This window comes from Hydra vulgaris, chromosome 12, assembly GCF_038396675.1.
Source record: "Hydra vulgaris chromosome 12, alternate assembly HydraT2T_AEP".
In the NCBI taxonomy this organism is placed as follows: Eukaryota; Metazoa; Cnidaria; class Hydrozoa; order Anthoathecata; family Hydridae; genus Hydra; species Hydra vulgaris.
In genome coordinates, this window is record NC_088931.1 from 83,796,866 (window position 1) to 83,813,415 (window position 16,550).

Genomic DNA, 16,550 nt, shown 5'->3' on the forward strand with positions numbered 1-16,550 from the left:
TATATTTTTTATATAGAATAAAAAATATATTTAAGAAACATTGCAACATATTATTATATATTTTATTTTCAGTTACCAAAAACTTTTTTTTTTAAATTTAATTTGAAACATCAAATAATTCAAATGACACAATTTTCTATTGTTGGATGCAAAACCTCTACTAGCAATTTTTTTGTTTTGTTTTTGCAGGCATTTCTCTAAGTGAGTTGATAACAGGGTCAGATGTTATTAAGGACATATTCAGCAAATCCATATTTGTTGAAATTTGACTTTTTACTAGTATGATGTTCTTGAAATCTCCTGCAATTTTTATTTTGTACTTCTTGAGATTCTTTCAAGAGCTGGCTAATTGGAAAAACACACAACTTTATAACTTCTATACTATGCATTAAAATATTGTGCACTGTAACAGGCATGTATTACCACAAATATAAATCTCAATATAAAGTCCTAGTTTCAGAACAAATTTTTTCAAATTTGATACAATCAATGTCACAATAAAAAATATTAATTATGTGTATAAAAATTCTTAATAAAAAATATTTTAATTTAACATCTAATCCTCTAATCTCTCCTCTCTTTTCTTTAATCTCTCTGCTTTTTTCTTTAATATCTCTGCTCTTTACTTTAATGTCTAAACAGTAGCTAATGTGTAACAAGCATTCAAAAGTACATATCAAGCATGCAAGGTGGACAAGCAAAAATTGTAATTTTCTTTTTTATCAACCATACCTTTTAATTTACCATTCATCATTTTTGGTGTAGCACCACATGTATAACATTTTTTGGTGTAGATCAGGCATGGGTTAAAGCATTGCTTACTTTTCTGTTTGTCAGCGCAAGTAACAGATTGTTTCATAATAAATTTAAATTCACTAACAACACACAGTGTTGGAAGAAGTTTAGATATTTCTTTCAAAAATTTGTAAGTTTCTATTACAGTAAATTCCTGTGTTTTTTTTAAAAACATAAATTTAATTGGTCTGCAATAAAGTGTTGATGATGGCCGAAGATTTTACCAAATAATAGCATTGCAGTCATCACTCAATCTCAATGGGACAAATGCAAACACAAACAGAAGCTCATCATTAGCATCAGAGTTCTAAAATCTTTGCTTTGTTTCAATTAAAGTTTTGTTTAATACGACTTGAGGTTTAATTTCAGCTCGTGCTTCTGAGACAGAAATAAATTATTCTGGAGGGTAACACAACTTTTTAAATTTATATAAATTATAGTAAAAAAAAAATACTTCATATCCTGCATTCAGTGACACTTTCTTGTTTGTTTCAAAGACTGGTACACTTGGAATCTACATAATAAGCTATTGCCTCATTGTTACTCTACTGTCTTCTAGCTCAAATAACATCAGTAGATTCTCTTTGCTCTAGTGTTTCTGTACTATTTCTAATCAAAGTAGCTTTGAACAAACAAACAATGTGTATTGTACCAGCAGCTATAGTTAATTCATTGGCACTCCGCAATTGCAATAAATCTTTAACTCTATGTCTTTTGGTTTTCATAAATGGTTCTTCAAAATTTTTTTGGCTGACCTTGAAGCCGACTTCTTTTAGATGTCATAGAAGCATAGGACCAATGCAAATTTATTTTAAATTTTAAATTATTGCCCTCTAACCAACTTTTATTTTTATTTAAAAAATTATCTATAGTTTTATTGGCTGCATTTCACTTTTCTGCGAATTTAGCAGATATGCTTATAATTTCAATTTTTTTTTCTTCCAATCACTAGTTACAAATCAGTATTATAGTCTTTCAGAATAAAGTCACACAAAAGAGAACTTCATTTTTCCTTTGCATGTTTTCGCTATTCTTTAAATAACTCCAATTTTGTAATTTTTAGTACATTCGGTGTAAAAATCGATTACATTCGATCTAAAAAAAAATTAACAAAAATGAAACAGACAGATGTAGGCAGCCATATTTTTTTATTTAGACACCTTATTGTTTTGGTTATACTATATAAAAAAAATCAGCCTGGATATATTTATTTAATTAAAAAATTTAGCCTGGATATGTTTATATAATTAAAAAAATTAGCCTGGATATGTTTATATAATTAAAAAAATTAGCCTTGATATATTTGGATAAAATTAGTTTTATAATTTAAAAATGAAAAAAAGGAAAAAGAAATTGCATTAAGTACAACTTTTTTACAAAAAATGTTTATCTTCAAGTGGCACTTAAGAGCTAATGATTCAACACTTAAAAATGCTTGCACTAGTTAATACTTAAAAAAAATTTTATAGGAAGTATTCAGATTCCTTGAATTAAATTTTTTCCAGCTAGATTGATTGAGTCATTTCACTGTGCATTGTTTTCATATATAAAATTATATAGAAATCTGGATACCACTTCAGCACTTTCTTATAAATAGGTTTGTTTCAAATCATTTTGAATAATAACCAACAACAACACAAATGGCAACATAACCTTCTGGTTTTAGGAAGAATAGAGATCAACACTAACTTAATGCCATATTTTTTTTGGAACTTGTGACGAAGTGTGAAGTGCATCAGATGAAACTCTGGAGAAATCTCATCTATTTTTAAATCTAATTTTTGACAGGATTCACAAGTGGCTTTAAACTTTTGAACAGCTTTATTCATATTAGGCCATTAATATCCCTGATCAATAAATTTTTATATTTTATTATTTGCCCTAATCCTCCACTTGTAGTATTCAGTTGTTATGCCTAATCTGATATGTGCTGCTTTTTTGTACTGTTCACAAGATAAGTAACCAAAAGTAACTTTCATGACTTTTCGATATTTGTAAATTAGCAATTTAAAATCTGTCACTTTTTTTTAAAGTTTGTTTTAAGACCTTTCAAATGTTTTAGAAAAATTCCTGTCCAGTTTCCGTAAAATGGGTCATGATGAGTCTGAATCACACACCCATTTATTTTTTACTCGTTTTCAATAGGTTACATAAAATGGTAGAAAGTACTGATCTTAGCATCATTAGAGATATAATTTAACATATTCTTTTGTGTTGCTCAAGCATTTTATGCATATAGCATATCAAAGTTGATATATATAAAAGTTGACTTACATCTTTAGGCTCCAACAACATCAGAAGTCTTGGTTTCCATGTGTGTGTGTGTTTTTTTAACTATAAGCTTTAAAACTTTGTTTTGTTCTACTACTTACCTTGATTTTGTTTAATAATGGGGCAGAAAATTAATAACAAAAAAAAGTACAGTTAACAAATATATCAATTTACTTTAGAGCTGTTAATATATGCCAACCATATATTTATTACAGCATTCATCAGAATCATATTTTACCAATGCGGAAAATATTTAGCGAATAGTATTCGGAATATATTTTGCCTTGCCTTCGTCTTAATTTTGCATTAAAATTATTAGTGTTAATCAAAGTTTCCCTTAATTTGCATATAGGTGATTGGCTGAAAAGGTTAAAAAGTAGATATATACCAAAAATATATATTTAAACTTGTGTTTACAAAAAATCTTTTAACAAATATAAAAACAGAATTTCTTAAATTTATATATCTTTAAAACAAATTTGTTTAGAATATATAAGTGATATTAAATCTTGGGCATATGTCATCTTGGGCAGGTGTTAAACACATCCAGCTACTGTCTTGTAGAAGGCCTCCTAGGCAAATACTTAAAGGGGAAACAGATTCTATTTGTTGACCAGCTTTGCACTCCTTCCTCTTCTAATAGGCTAGCGTAGATGTATTTATACTACACTGCTTCAAGTTTAGGATGTTGAATGCTGGATCTTCTTGACTCAATGCATGGGTTTTGCTTGTGTCTCTGTTTTTATGACTAGGCAACTCATTTCTATTATGTCCTAATGAGGGTACAGCTCTAACTCTCAGTTTTATGGTTCTGAGGCCGGCTGGTAGTCATGTTTCCTGAACTCTGAGATTTCAGAGAGGCTGATTCCATCAACAGCTGTAAATTATCAAAGTACTAAAAGTGTGTATGGATGGTGTTCCTATTTGTACTTTTGGTGAAGCCACATTTAGGGTTTATTATTAGTAATGAGGCAATTGCTTGGACTATTAAATAGTTTACTGAGTACTATCTGTGCTTCAAGTCAAGTTCTTTAAGAAATTTAAATTATTGCCTTTATCTTTGTTCTATATCGCTATCCTTCATCTCAAGACTGCACTCTTTTCAATGTTATTTCTGATCGAATTGACCGAGCCCTCTCTATCCATCAGCCAATATCATTGTTGTTGGTAACTTTAATGCTCATCACACTGAATGGCTTGGATCTAGTGTCAGTGACTCTGCAGCCATTAAGGCCCATGACTTTTGCCTTTCTCCATCTTTAACTCAAATAGTCAATTTTCCAACTTGCTTTCCAGACAACCCGAATCATTTACCTTCTTTACTCAATTTATGTCTTGTTTCTTATCCTAGTTAGTGCTCAGTTTCTCCACATTCACCCTTAGGTGCTTCTGATCACAGTTTGATCTCTCTAAAACTATTCTCTCATTCTTCTTCATCAGAATCTTCCTATCATTGTACCTCTTACAACTGCCTTAAAGCTGACTGGGACTCTTTCCATAATATTCTTCGTGATAGCCCTTGGGTAGAAATCTTTCATCATCCTGCTGACGAATGTGTTTCTTACATTTAACTTCTTGTGTTTAGGCTGGCATGAAACCTTTTATTCCCTCTCAATCATTCCAAGTTAAGTCTCAATCTTCTCCATGGTTTTCCTCACATTGTGCTGTTGCAAGGTCCAATCGAAACCATTACTTTCATATCTACCAGCAAAATAATTCTCCAGAAAACAGACATCTGTTTACTATTGCTAGAAACCATTGTAAGAAGGTTTTGTCTAATGCCAAAGCCAGCTATTCTCTTATATATAGATATTGCTAAAGATTCTCTGGAGAATCTTTAGCAATATCTATAATAAGGGCAAACCTGTTATTCCACCTCTCTTGCACGGTTCAGATTTCGCCACCTCACCTCAAGACAAAGCTGAATTGTTTTCTAAGAACTAAGAATTAATATTGTCTCTTGATTCTAAGAATCAATATTGTCTCTTGATTCCCCTAGTTGCATTCTACCTGACATCGCCGGTAAACAGGTTAATCCATTGCTTGACATTACTCCAGCTTCTGTATGTAAAGTGGTTGCCTGCTAGGGGTTGTCCATAAATTTTGTCACGCAACTTTTAGCCATTTTTGACCTCTCCCCCGCCCCTCACCTCTCGTCACAAAATTGTAACTCTTTAGTAGCAAGTTTTGTATGAGTCGTCACAAAACTACTACCAATTCCCCCCCCCCCCCTCTTCCTTCCTTAGAGTGTGATGTAATTTATTGCAGACCCCTTAGACTCTTCTATAGCTTGTGGTCCAGACAATATATCTGTTATAGTCTTACGGAGGTGTTCTCCAGAGCTGTCGTCTATACTTTCAAAACTATTTAACTAGTGCTTATAATAGTCTTGTTTTCCAGCATGCTGGAAAGCAGCATCTGTTATCCCTATTTTCAAAAATTCTGGAGAGCAATCTGATTCATCAACTACCATCCCATTAGTCTTCTTCCTATCATAAGCAAGGTTTTTGAATCTTTAATTAATATACATTTAATCTCTCATTTTGAATCTAATAACTTACTTTCTGATCATTAAAATGGATTTTGATCTTCTCATTCTACAGCCGATTTGTTAACAGTTATAACCGAAGGTTTTATTGTACATTAGATAAAGATGGTGAGGTTAAGGCTATTGCTCTTGACATTTATAAAGCTTTTGATAAAGTTTGGCGCGCTGGTCTTCTCCATAAGCTTTCTTCTTATGGTGTATCAGGTAACATCTTTAAAATTATTGAATCCTTCCATTCCAATCGTAGTATAAAAGTTGTCCTCGATGGACAGCACTCTTCTTCAAATCCTGTAACTTTAGGGGTTCCTTATGGTTCTATCCTTTGCCCTATACACTTTTTAATTTACATTAACCATCTTCCTGATATTCTCACATCAATTCACACAAGGTGGCATTGTTCACTAATGATACTACTATTTATTCTTGTTTTGATAAGAAGCCATCACTCTCTGATTGGTTGAAGGGGGCATTTGAGCTTGAAAAGGATCTCACTTTCTTTCCCGATTCATATAATTTGCAATCCTTTAAGTCATCTGTCAATCGTTATCTTGCTCTACAATCTTCATCTTTTCTCTTCCAGTAACTTCTAACTCTAATAAAGGTTGCTTTTAAAAGTATTTATTACTGATAGGGACGATGATTTAAAAAATTACTTAATATAGTAAGTATTTCCCAGCGGGAAATTGTTAATTAAAAAAGAATGGAAAACATCTTAAATAAAATAGATTTAAAAAACATATTTTATTATAAAAACATTTTGGCAATGGGATCGATTTTGAAATCAGATTCTTTAATAAAAAGCAACTAAAATATTTCATTCAAAAAGCAAAATTATCAATAACACTTTAAAAAAATAATAATAATTTAAAATTTAAGCAATTGAATTATAGTAATATCAAATGTTATCTTGGCTTTTAATATTTAGATTAAAAGCAGTAAGATAGATTAGTGAAACCTATAATCATTTTTAACGATAGACACTAACAGAAAGGTAAGCCAAGCTGTCTATCAATACAAAATATTGCAACAAAGTACATCGCGACAATTACGCAGAGCAATAACAAATAGCTTAACATATTTGTATAATCACATTACATTACACTAAATATTAACGTTTTTCCTATATAATTATGATAAGCTAGACAATAGAATCTACAATAGTAACACCTCTGTAGTGCTATCCACCTGCTGTCACAATGACAGTACATCGCTTGGCTTGCAAGGGTGATAATCTTGCTCTACACCAATTTACTTTTATTTTAAAAAAGAATTTTAGTTATAAAAAATAGCTCTACACGATTGGCTATTGATTATAACACTAATAGCTATTTAAAATCAGTTATAACAGCAAAGTAACAAAAAAAGTTTGTGTTTTTTTTTGTTTTTATTTTTTGAAATTTTTTTTATAAAAATGCATTGTTTAATAGTAAAACATTAATCATTTATAAATTAAGTATATTTGTAAATAAAGCATTTTTGTATAAAACATCCAAATTTTTTTTATAAATAGGTTAGATGCTTTATGCAATTCAGCAAAAAAAAAAAAAAAAAACTTTAAAATAAATGAAAACTACTATCTGAATATTAATTACGTCATTACATACATACAACTTGTGATTGCAAACTATGAATTTTTCGAAATGAAAAATCTAAAGAATATAAATTAAGAACATTAGAAAATAACATTGTTTGTGTAATATCTTTCACCTACCATACCTTAAATGGAATGTTTATCAATATTGAAAAACAAACTGTTAAATGCTCTAGTTCTTGAACATGCAACATATAGATATAACACATGAGAGAAACACAGTTTTTTTAGATACACCAATTTTATCAAATGTTTGACCTTGATTTTTATTAATTGTTTTTGAATAAGCCAATCTGACTGAAAACTGACGACGTCTCAGAACTAAAGGTAAATTAGAATCTGATGGAGCTAACTGAATTCAAAATCAAAGGTTCGTTTACCACCAGAAACACCTGTTAAAACCTCTACATCAATATAATTATTTTGAAGAGAGCAAACTTTCATTCGAGTGCATTGCATAGCCCAGCTTATCATCATTTGCAAAATGAAGTAAAATATGAATGTCTGGCAAACCATGCTTTTGAAATTCAATAACCTGAGCATGAGTTAAAATTTTCTCTAACACACCATGTCTGAAAATTTAGTTTCTAGTTAAATTTGAGTTTAATTACTTGAGTAACTAATTCAGGTCTATCATATGCAATCTGTTCTGGATATAAATTTTCAGTAATCTTGCGCAATTCAGGGTTGCAGATAAAGGTAATAAAAAGATCTGGTTTACCATACTTTTTAATTTTAGCCATAGCATCTTTAAAATTTTCCTTTAAAGCTCTAGAACTTCCTACATAAGTTGATGGCAAAACTACAACACCCCCTGGTCCAACATTATGGTTGTTTCCAAGGTTATTTCTGCTTGTTTCTCAGTTTGTTTTGGTCATTTTTGATGAAAGCAAGACGCTGCCCTTCAATTTTAACACATGCATCAACAGCATATTGCTGAAGTTTTTTGCCATAAAGTATTGAACAGAAGTTTTGTCTTATTGAAAGTCTATAATTGTTAAACTGAGATAATGTTACATAATTTCTAACCAGTGTTGTATGTTCAGGGTAGTGCACCAATTGATTATGCCAACCAGCATCACTTCTATAATAGAAAATGGATAAACCATAGGATCTAAGTTGACTGACTATACTCGATATAATTTTTAGAGGATGTCCTCTTAGGTAAATAACAGCTTCCCTGGAAACACTATCTTCACTAACTAATACAACTGCAACTTCATTATGTGAAGGCAGATTATAACGATGTTTGTTCTGTCCTTCAAGTAAAAACATTTATACAACTGAGACTGAGTGACCTTTTATAGCTGCTTGATGAACTTCTTCATCTTCTACTTTAACCATGTTTTTAAATGCAAGAGCAAATGGATTCACTTAACTTACTATAGTTTGCAAATGAAACATTTGCATATCACGATTATTGTTACATTATTGCATTCTAAAATTTACTGATGCAAGTGGGTCATAGTTATACAGTTGACAATATGTTGGGGGAATATCTTGATTTGGCCTAATATTACCTAAACAATGAAAAACTTGACCACATATTCTAAAACATGGCAGCCCATGATTCCTAGGTTGAACCACATTAGCTGTAAATGAAGCAAAAAAAAGACACGCATTATAATTTCTAATATATTTAAAAAAATTCATATTGGAATTATGTCCTATATAACTCCCTGTATATAGGTCATAATTCCAAGATTTTATATATATATATCTTATACTGCTGATTTAGGTGAGCAGTGTAACGTCATACTGAAATAGTCTGCTGCCGGGGGGGCATATTTTGAAACCCTATACTGACTCAGAACAGGCAGAAATTTGCGCAATCTGATTCGCTGATTTTGAAAGATAACTTAAAAATTACTGTTCTGTAGACAAACATAAATATCACTTCTTTTGTTAAATTTTCAAATATTTTATAACTTAATGCAGCCTGCCAAAATTTTTATAAATTTAAAAAAAGTTTTTAATGGTTTAACACGATGTTTTATTAAAGTTACGTAATAAAAAAATATATCAGCCTCCTCCAAACTATGTTGAAACAAAGCATGAAAATAAAATCTCCTCAGAGCTCATATATTGACATGGAACATGTAAGCTAGTTTTGCAATTAGTACAAATTTTCTTTTTTAAAAAACTCTAATTTTCAACTCTTTATAATAAACATGTAAATCAGTTTATAAATAAAGTTCTTCACCAGTAGTCACGTAAAACTGCATATAAACTTTGTATGCTAAAGTGCTTCACTATTAGTATTGTACAACATACTTATATAAACTATGTATTTGAGAATGCTTTAAGGCCAAGGGCATATTTTAAGAGAAACACATTTGTAGATTTTTTCAAATTTACTTCAACACGTTTTTTTTTTTCGTTTCCTAAAATTAACAATAGATAAAATCTTCATCACCAACATAAACTTTATTGAAATTTTTACAAGTGAAAATTCTCTTGTACAAATAGATTTTGATACATTTTAAATACTCTGAAGAGTACTAAAATAAAATGAATTTCCTGTGTTAATAGTAACACAAGACTTGTATTGATAAACTTAGTATGTCATTACTTTGAAATTTTTTTCAAAAATCTGATTGTTTTGATTTTAATTATAGTTTTCAACAAAATCGCACTTGCCTCTCTTTCAAAATCAGCGAATCAGATTGCTCATTTTTCTGTCTATTCTGAGCCTGTATAGGGTTTCAAAATATGCTGCCGGGGGCTTCAGTACATACATCAACTGACAAATAGCCTGACTCACAGTGGAGTGCTGCTACATCGACTGAGGGTTTGGCATGGGGCAGCAATCTTTTCATTCATTATTCTTTGTTTTCTTCTACTTTTTCTAAAAAAGCTTTTTCTAAATATATATATATATATATATATATATATATATATATATATATATATATATATATATATATATATATATATATATATATATATAAATATATATATATATATATATATATATATATGTATATATATATATGTAATCTTGTAAAGCTTGCGGAAGTGGTGAAAGGGGAGGCAAAACAAACTTTCCATTATGACAACATAGAAAATGTATTTCATCAGGAAAATTTTTAGCACCACAATGCTGACAGATCCGGTTCAATTCTCCTTAAAAATTATAATCTAGAATATTATTACTTCTTGCTAAACAATGCATTCTTCTTTAAATAAATCAATGTTATTTAAAAAAAAATTAAATTAAGTTATGAGAGACTAAATAAAATTAAATATCTACTATTCTCAAGTTAAAAAACAACAACATATTTTTAACATAGGTGCTTAATAAACGGGAGAGGACATTTATTAATTTTGGGATTTTTCTTTTCTTTTTTTTTTACCTACATCTACTATTTAACTTAATTAGTTTAACAATAAATTATTAAATAATAATTAAATCAATTTTATAAAATTTACTAAATTTCAATTTTATAAATTTCCAATTTTATAAATTTCAAGATTATTTTGAAATTATTATATTTTAAATTAAGATTTATTAAAAACCATATGTTTTTATAAGTTTATTTACAAGTTAGAGTGTCAAAAACAAATAAATACAAACTGATTATGAAATGAACTTAGATTTTGATAACAAATATAAAACAATATTTTATAACATTAATTATTTTTAATTTAACAAACAATGCAGACTACAATCCACGATATTGTTAAAAAAAAAATTAATATTCAAAATACCTTTGAAAAGAAGCACTTTAAACACTTTAAACAAAGATGGATAAGAATAGTCTTTTTATTTTTCGACTACTTCTCGCTCAATATTTTTATTTTTCTAATTTCTAATTATTTTGTCTAAGAGAAAATATACATATAAATAATAAATAATTGTAATAAAAATAATAAAAAATTAACAAATAATAATCTTATTTATATTTTCATGCCATTTCCAAAAAAATAATGCAGCAAAAAACTGAAAAATCTATAAACCTGATAAACTAAAAAAATAAATTATATATGTATCAAAACGTATATGTATACAAATATAAACATAGTCAAATATAAAAAAGTATCCTAATATATAAACAAAATGTGTTTAATTTAAAACAGTGTTAAAGAATACGATTTAATTAAAGAAGCAACGCGGGAGAATAATTACAATTGTTACTAAACGCTTTAAACAATTTATTTTTAAAAAATTAGTTGTAAGTTATAATTAAATTTAAAAATAGAATTATTATTTAGATACAAACAATTTAATTAAGATAAAAAATGTATAATAAAGTAAAATATTAATTTTAAGTTATATACCGAGTACCTGATACCTGATTTGTTCACATTTAAGTCGTTAAATTTGATGTCAATAAACGGTTCTAGGAAAAAATCCCCCGCAAAAAATAAAATTTTTAAAAAGTATTGCTTTGAAATTCATAGATTGCCTTCCCAAACCAAAACCCTCAGTCAATGTAGCGGTACTCCTTGCATGTTCTACCTATTTGTCAGTCGATTTATGAAAAATGAAGTATTAAGGTTTTGTTTGTGTTATAATATGTATGTATAAAATATTTATATTATAAACAACTATTATATTGATATATCGTTTATTTTAAGCGCTGTAAAAAAAAATCCAGGGGGATTTTTTCCTTCTTCCCAATAAACTCCCCAAGAGAATAAATCTTAATCGTTATAAGTAGGGGTTAGCAAAGCCGGATATCCGGTCCGGTTTTCTGAAATCGGATTCTGGTTTGCTCACCCCTAGTTAAAACCCCCTAGTTAAAACTCCCTAGAAGTTTAACTGGGATTGACTGATATCAATTAGTCTATTCCTGATATCCGCTTTTACTCACCCATAGTTGGAAGTTCCAAAGACTTTAACAAACCGGATCGGATATCCGATCCGGTTTGTTAAAATCCGATTTTAAAAACCGGACAAAATATCCGGTTTTGCTCACCCCTATTTATAACTAAGCGCATTAAACGTTGAACGTTAACTTGAGTATTAATATTTAGATGATTTGGTTCTTAAATTGTTTTTAAGTTTTTCTTGAACCATGAACCTTTGATGATGTTTTTCCCTCGACTTTATACATACATAATATATAAAAAATATATATAATATAATAAGATACTATAAAAGATGTGTCCTTTTCATTAAAAGATTTGAGTTGAGCACCAATTTCCTTCAAAATTGAAAATATTTTTAAATTCACCAGGCAATAAAATGTGTAAAATGTATTAATATGTATTAATTATATAAACAAGTTAGTTAACTAAAATGTTCATTTATTGAATTATTTTTAAATGCCTATATAGTATAGTATATATTAATATAGTATATAATATTCTTAATTTGAATTAACAAAATTAGTACATTAAACTGATAAATGCTAAATTTTTAATGTTTGATATTAAAATTTTAATGTGGTTAGTAAGCAAAGTGTTATACTTTTCCGCATTTATTACTTCGTTTTATTACATTTGTCACGAAAAAATAATACATGTTCAGTACTCAAGTACAGTCCTCGGCACCTAGTCAGGAATCATTCTTTAAGTGATCTGCATTATCAGGTTATTGTACAGTGATTCGTTCCGGTTAAGTACTTTGTACCTCTTACACCGGTTCAGTTTTTTTTTTAATTTTTAATTTTAGTCTCGTTATTTTAGATCATTGATCTTGTGAAACATCAGCATTATCAAATTGCTTGCGCGAAATATTTTGAAGTCACTCACAAGGTTCAGTTAATTTTTGTATAAATATATATATGTATTTTTATATATTTATTTAAATAAATATATTGTTACATACATACATACATTTACAAATGTGTTCTGAGTGTGTGGTCACTCTCAGAACATTTGAAGCTGGTAATCGTTATTTAAAGTAGGTGATTGCCTTTATTAATGTAACTAAGCATAAATTTATTTATATTTATAAATTTATTTATATTTATTATAAATTATAAATTTATTTATATTTATTATAAATTATATTTTATTATAAATTATTTAAATTATTATAAATTATATTATTATATTATTATAAATTATATTATTATTATTATTATTATTATTATTATTATTATTATTATATAAATTATATTATTATATTATTATAAATTATATTATTATAAATTATTATTTATTATAAATTATAAATTTATTTATATTTATAAAGTAACTAAGCATAATGATGATAATTTTTTATAGTCAGGAGAGGGAACAGCAACCATTAATCACCCAAATCAGTATTTTGTTGAAAGTAAAAGATTTCTTAATGGTGGAATAAAAACAAGGTTTCATTTTGTTGAATTTTTGTTTTTATTTTTATAATTAATAAATTTTTTTGTTTTTATAACTTATTACTATTTCTTTCTTTACATTTATTATTTATTATTATTTCTTTATAGCACACAAGTCAAACCCAAGATAGAATCGAAAGATTCGGTAGTCAATTCTAAATCATTGAATGTTTCAAATCTTGAAAATAAAAGTAAAGATGATGAATATGGTTTAGATGATGATATGGACATACTATAATCATGATTTGAACATAATCATTATGATGACATGTTTTGTAAAATCTGAACTTTCAACGAGAATTTTAGGACTTTAGAATTTATGGACTTCGAACTTTTCGAAACGTTGATGAGAAGACTTCTTTTGAAAAAGTACAAAAATAGAAGAAGTAATTACAAATACCAAATACCAGTTTACTTACTTTATTTAAATTATCTTATTTAAATAAAATAATTCACTTAATTAAATTTTAGCAATATGGCGGATGTCATTTTTTTAAGACGGTGTAAATAGATAAAAAGAAAATAATTACACATTCTGTATTTTATCTAATTTGATATATATATATATATATATATATATATATATATATATATATATATATATATATATATATATATATATATATATATATATATATATATTCAAACAATTCTGCAAGCAACAACTAATTATAGTGGGAGTAAACAAATAACAAATAGTAGTATTATATATCAAGAAAATGGTTGAATGACTTAAAAAACTGTAAACTGTAAATGTTTCAGTAAACCATGAAAACGGGAGATATTTCCAAAGCACCGATGTTCCAGGAAAAAAATTAGATGAAAAAGAATTTTTAGAGCATAAACGAACACTTACATTAAAATGATGCGATTTAGCTGAATGAAGAGTTGCACGAGATTGTGTTTTGATTTATGGAAGTAGTGATGATAGCTTGCTTGAGTAGTCACCGTGATAGTAGAGAGTGATTGTAGAGAAAGAGATGCAACCTTACGAATATGGGAGAGAGGCTCAAGGTTAGCAGTTAAAACAGGTTCAACTATATTTACAATGCGTTTTTACACCTTCCAGAAAAGAGAAGGCAACCAACTTAAATATGTATAAATGCAACAGTATTCCATACAAAGATTTATAAGAGATTTATATAAGTAAATAATGGAATCAAAAGTAATGAAATAGCAAGAAAGGTAACACCTCAGATAAGATGAATGATCTAAAGTAAATGACTCAGTGAGTTTTAGTAGTAGTAGTAGTAGTAGTATATTTGTTACAACAAAAGTAAAAATAATTTACACAATACAAATTGAAGATTTTAGAATTTGTGAAGCTCATAATACATTTTCTACTAAGTATATTTGCAAACTGATATAACTTTTGGAGCCTATTATGGCTTCCTAAAAGCTGATAACAGTTGCAGAGTATACTACAATATCTGGCAAGCTGTTCCATGCGTTGGCAATGTAATTGTTAAAAAAATTAAAACGAGCTAAATTATTGCTGTATTTTTTCTGGTTACAGTTCCTGTTATTCATTTCTATAATTAGGATCATTATCGAGTTAGTTCCTGCTTCTTCCATTAAGTACTCGTAAGAAGTTGAATTTTTTTTAGCTAAAGTGTATGACCTTGCATTTCTTCAACTCCATGAGCCAAGATTTGCTTTCAAGAACAGTTTTAACAATGTCTTATGAGAGATGAAGTTGAGCAGCAAGTGTATTGATGCTGATGATTATAGTGTCATCAGCATAGATACAAATTTTTTGTTTAAGTAATAATAATAGTTGTTCTATTCTTATTACTTGATATAAATGACGAATAATATTGGACTCAAGACTGATCCTTGCAGGACGCCACAGATAACCAATTGGAGTGTGACTAATGTTTAAACTGATCTTGTTTTACTTCCATGATTCTTCCACTTACTCTAATCTTTAAAAATTATTTTTAAATAGATATTAAAATTGTCTAAAGTTTCCTGATAATATTACTAAGAAAAAGCTGAAAATATAAAATATGAGTAAAAAATAAAAAAGATTTTTTGCGACGAAAACAGTAGGTTTGATTTTTAAACTGTATGGAATTATTGAAATATTTAATAATTTTTGTATTTAAAAAAAGGCAAACAAAGACATGAAGCCATACGTAAGATAACATACATATGTAAGAAATGTTTGTAACTTTACCTTTAGTTGTTTTACGATTCAATTTAGTTATACCATGTCAATTGTAAATGGATCGAAAACATGGCAGTATTTTTGTAAAAAAAATCAGGCGAATCTGCAATTTGAAAAAAGTGCAATGTAAAGATAATGTGCAAAGGATTTTCGACAAGTGGGCTCCTTCGTCATTTAAAAAACGCACATAAAGATTTGAATTTAAAAATGAAGTGTCTACATGAAGATACTGAATCGGAAATTAAAATTGTGCAAAAGAAAATCACATTGTTTATTAAACAGCAGACTATCGAGGAAATTGTGTCAAAGCTAGTAACAGTGGATGGCTCCTCAATAAATGCCATAACAAAAAGGGAATTCATTAGAAAATCATTGTCTGAAAAAATCCATCCCATGTTATGAGTATGATAAAAAAAAAAAAAAAAAGCAATATGATTTAGCTAAACAAACTGTGGTTTTAGAGATAACAAAAGAAATATCTAGCGGGTCGCGATTTTCTTTATTGTTAGACGAATATACGTCTTTAAAAAATCGACGTTATTTAAATGTAAATTTACACTTATTAACAAAGTTTTGGAACCTGGGATTGACTCTGATAGCTGGGTCACTTTCTGCAGAAAAAAAATGTTGATCTGGTTGAAAATAAACTGGCAGATTTCAATTTATAAATTAAAAAGCACATCATAGCTAGTGTCACTGACGGAGCATTCGTAATGAGAAAATTTGGACGGCTAAGTGATGTTCTTTACAAAAAGTCAGACTCTTTAGCAAAATATATTGAATTTAAATCGCAGTTGCAAGATTCCGATGAAAGTTTGAGTGATTACGATGAGTTTGATGACGTTTTACAAATCTACGTAAAATCTATGTTTCATAAAGAACTGAAGCTGATATTAGATGTCAAAA

At 28.3% G+C, this 16,550-nt stretch overlaps 1 protein-coding gene across 3 annotated transcripts in view; it reads left to right on the forward strand.

The window, feature by feature from the left end:
- Positions 1-13,997, forward strand: part of LOC100209731 (DNA primase large subunit) — a 90,354-nt gene extending 76,357 nt beyond the window's left edge. For all 3 annotated transcript variants that reach the window (XM_065814719.1, XM_065814720.1, XM_065814718.1), the window contains 3 exons: positions 12,840-12,908; positions 13,383-13,468; positions 13,583-13,997. In XM_065814719.1, coding sequence (XP_065670791.1) covers positions 12,840-12,908; positions 13,383-13,468; positions 13,583-13,712 — 285 coding nt within the window. In that variant the 3' untranslated portion in view covers positions 13,713-13,997. The remainder of the gene's footprint in view (positions 1-12,839; positions 12,909-13,382; positions 13,469-13,582) is intronic.
- Positions 13,998-16,550: the final 2,553 nt, after the last annotated feature.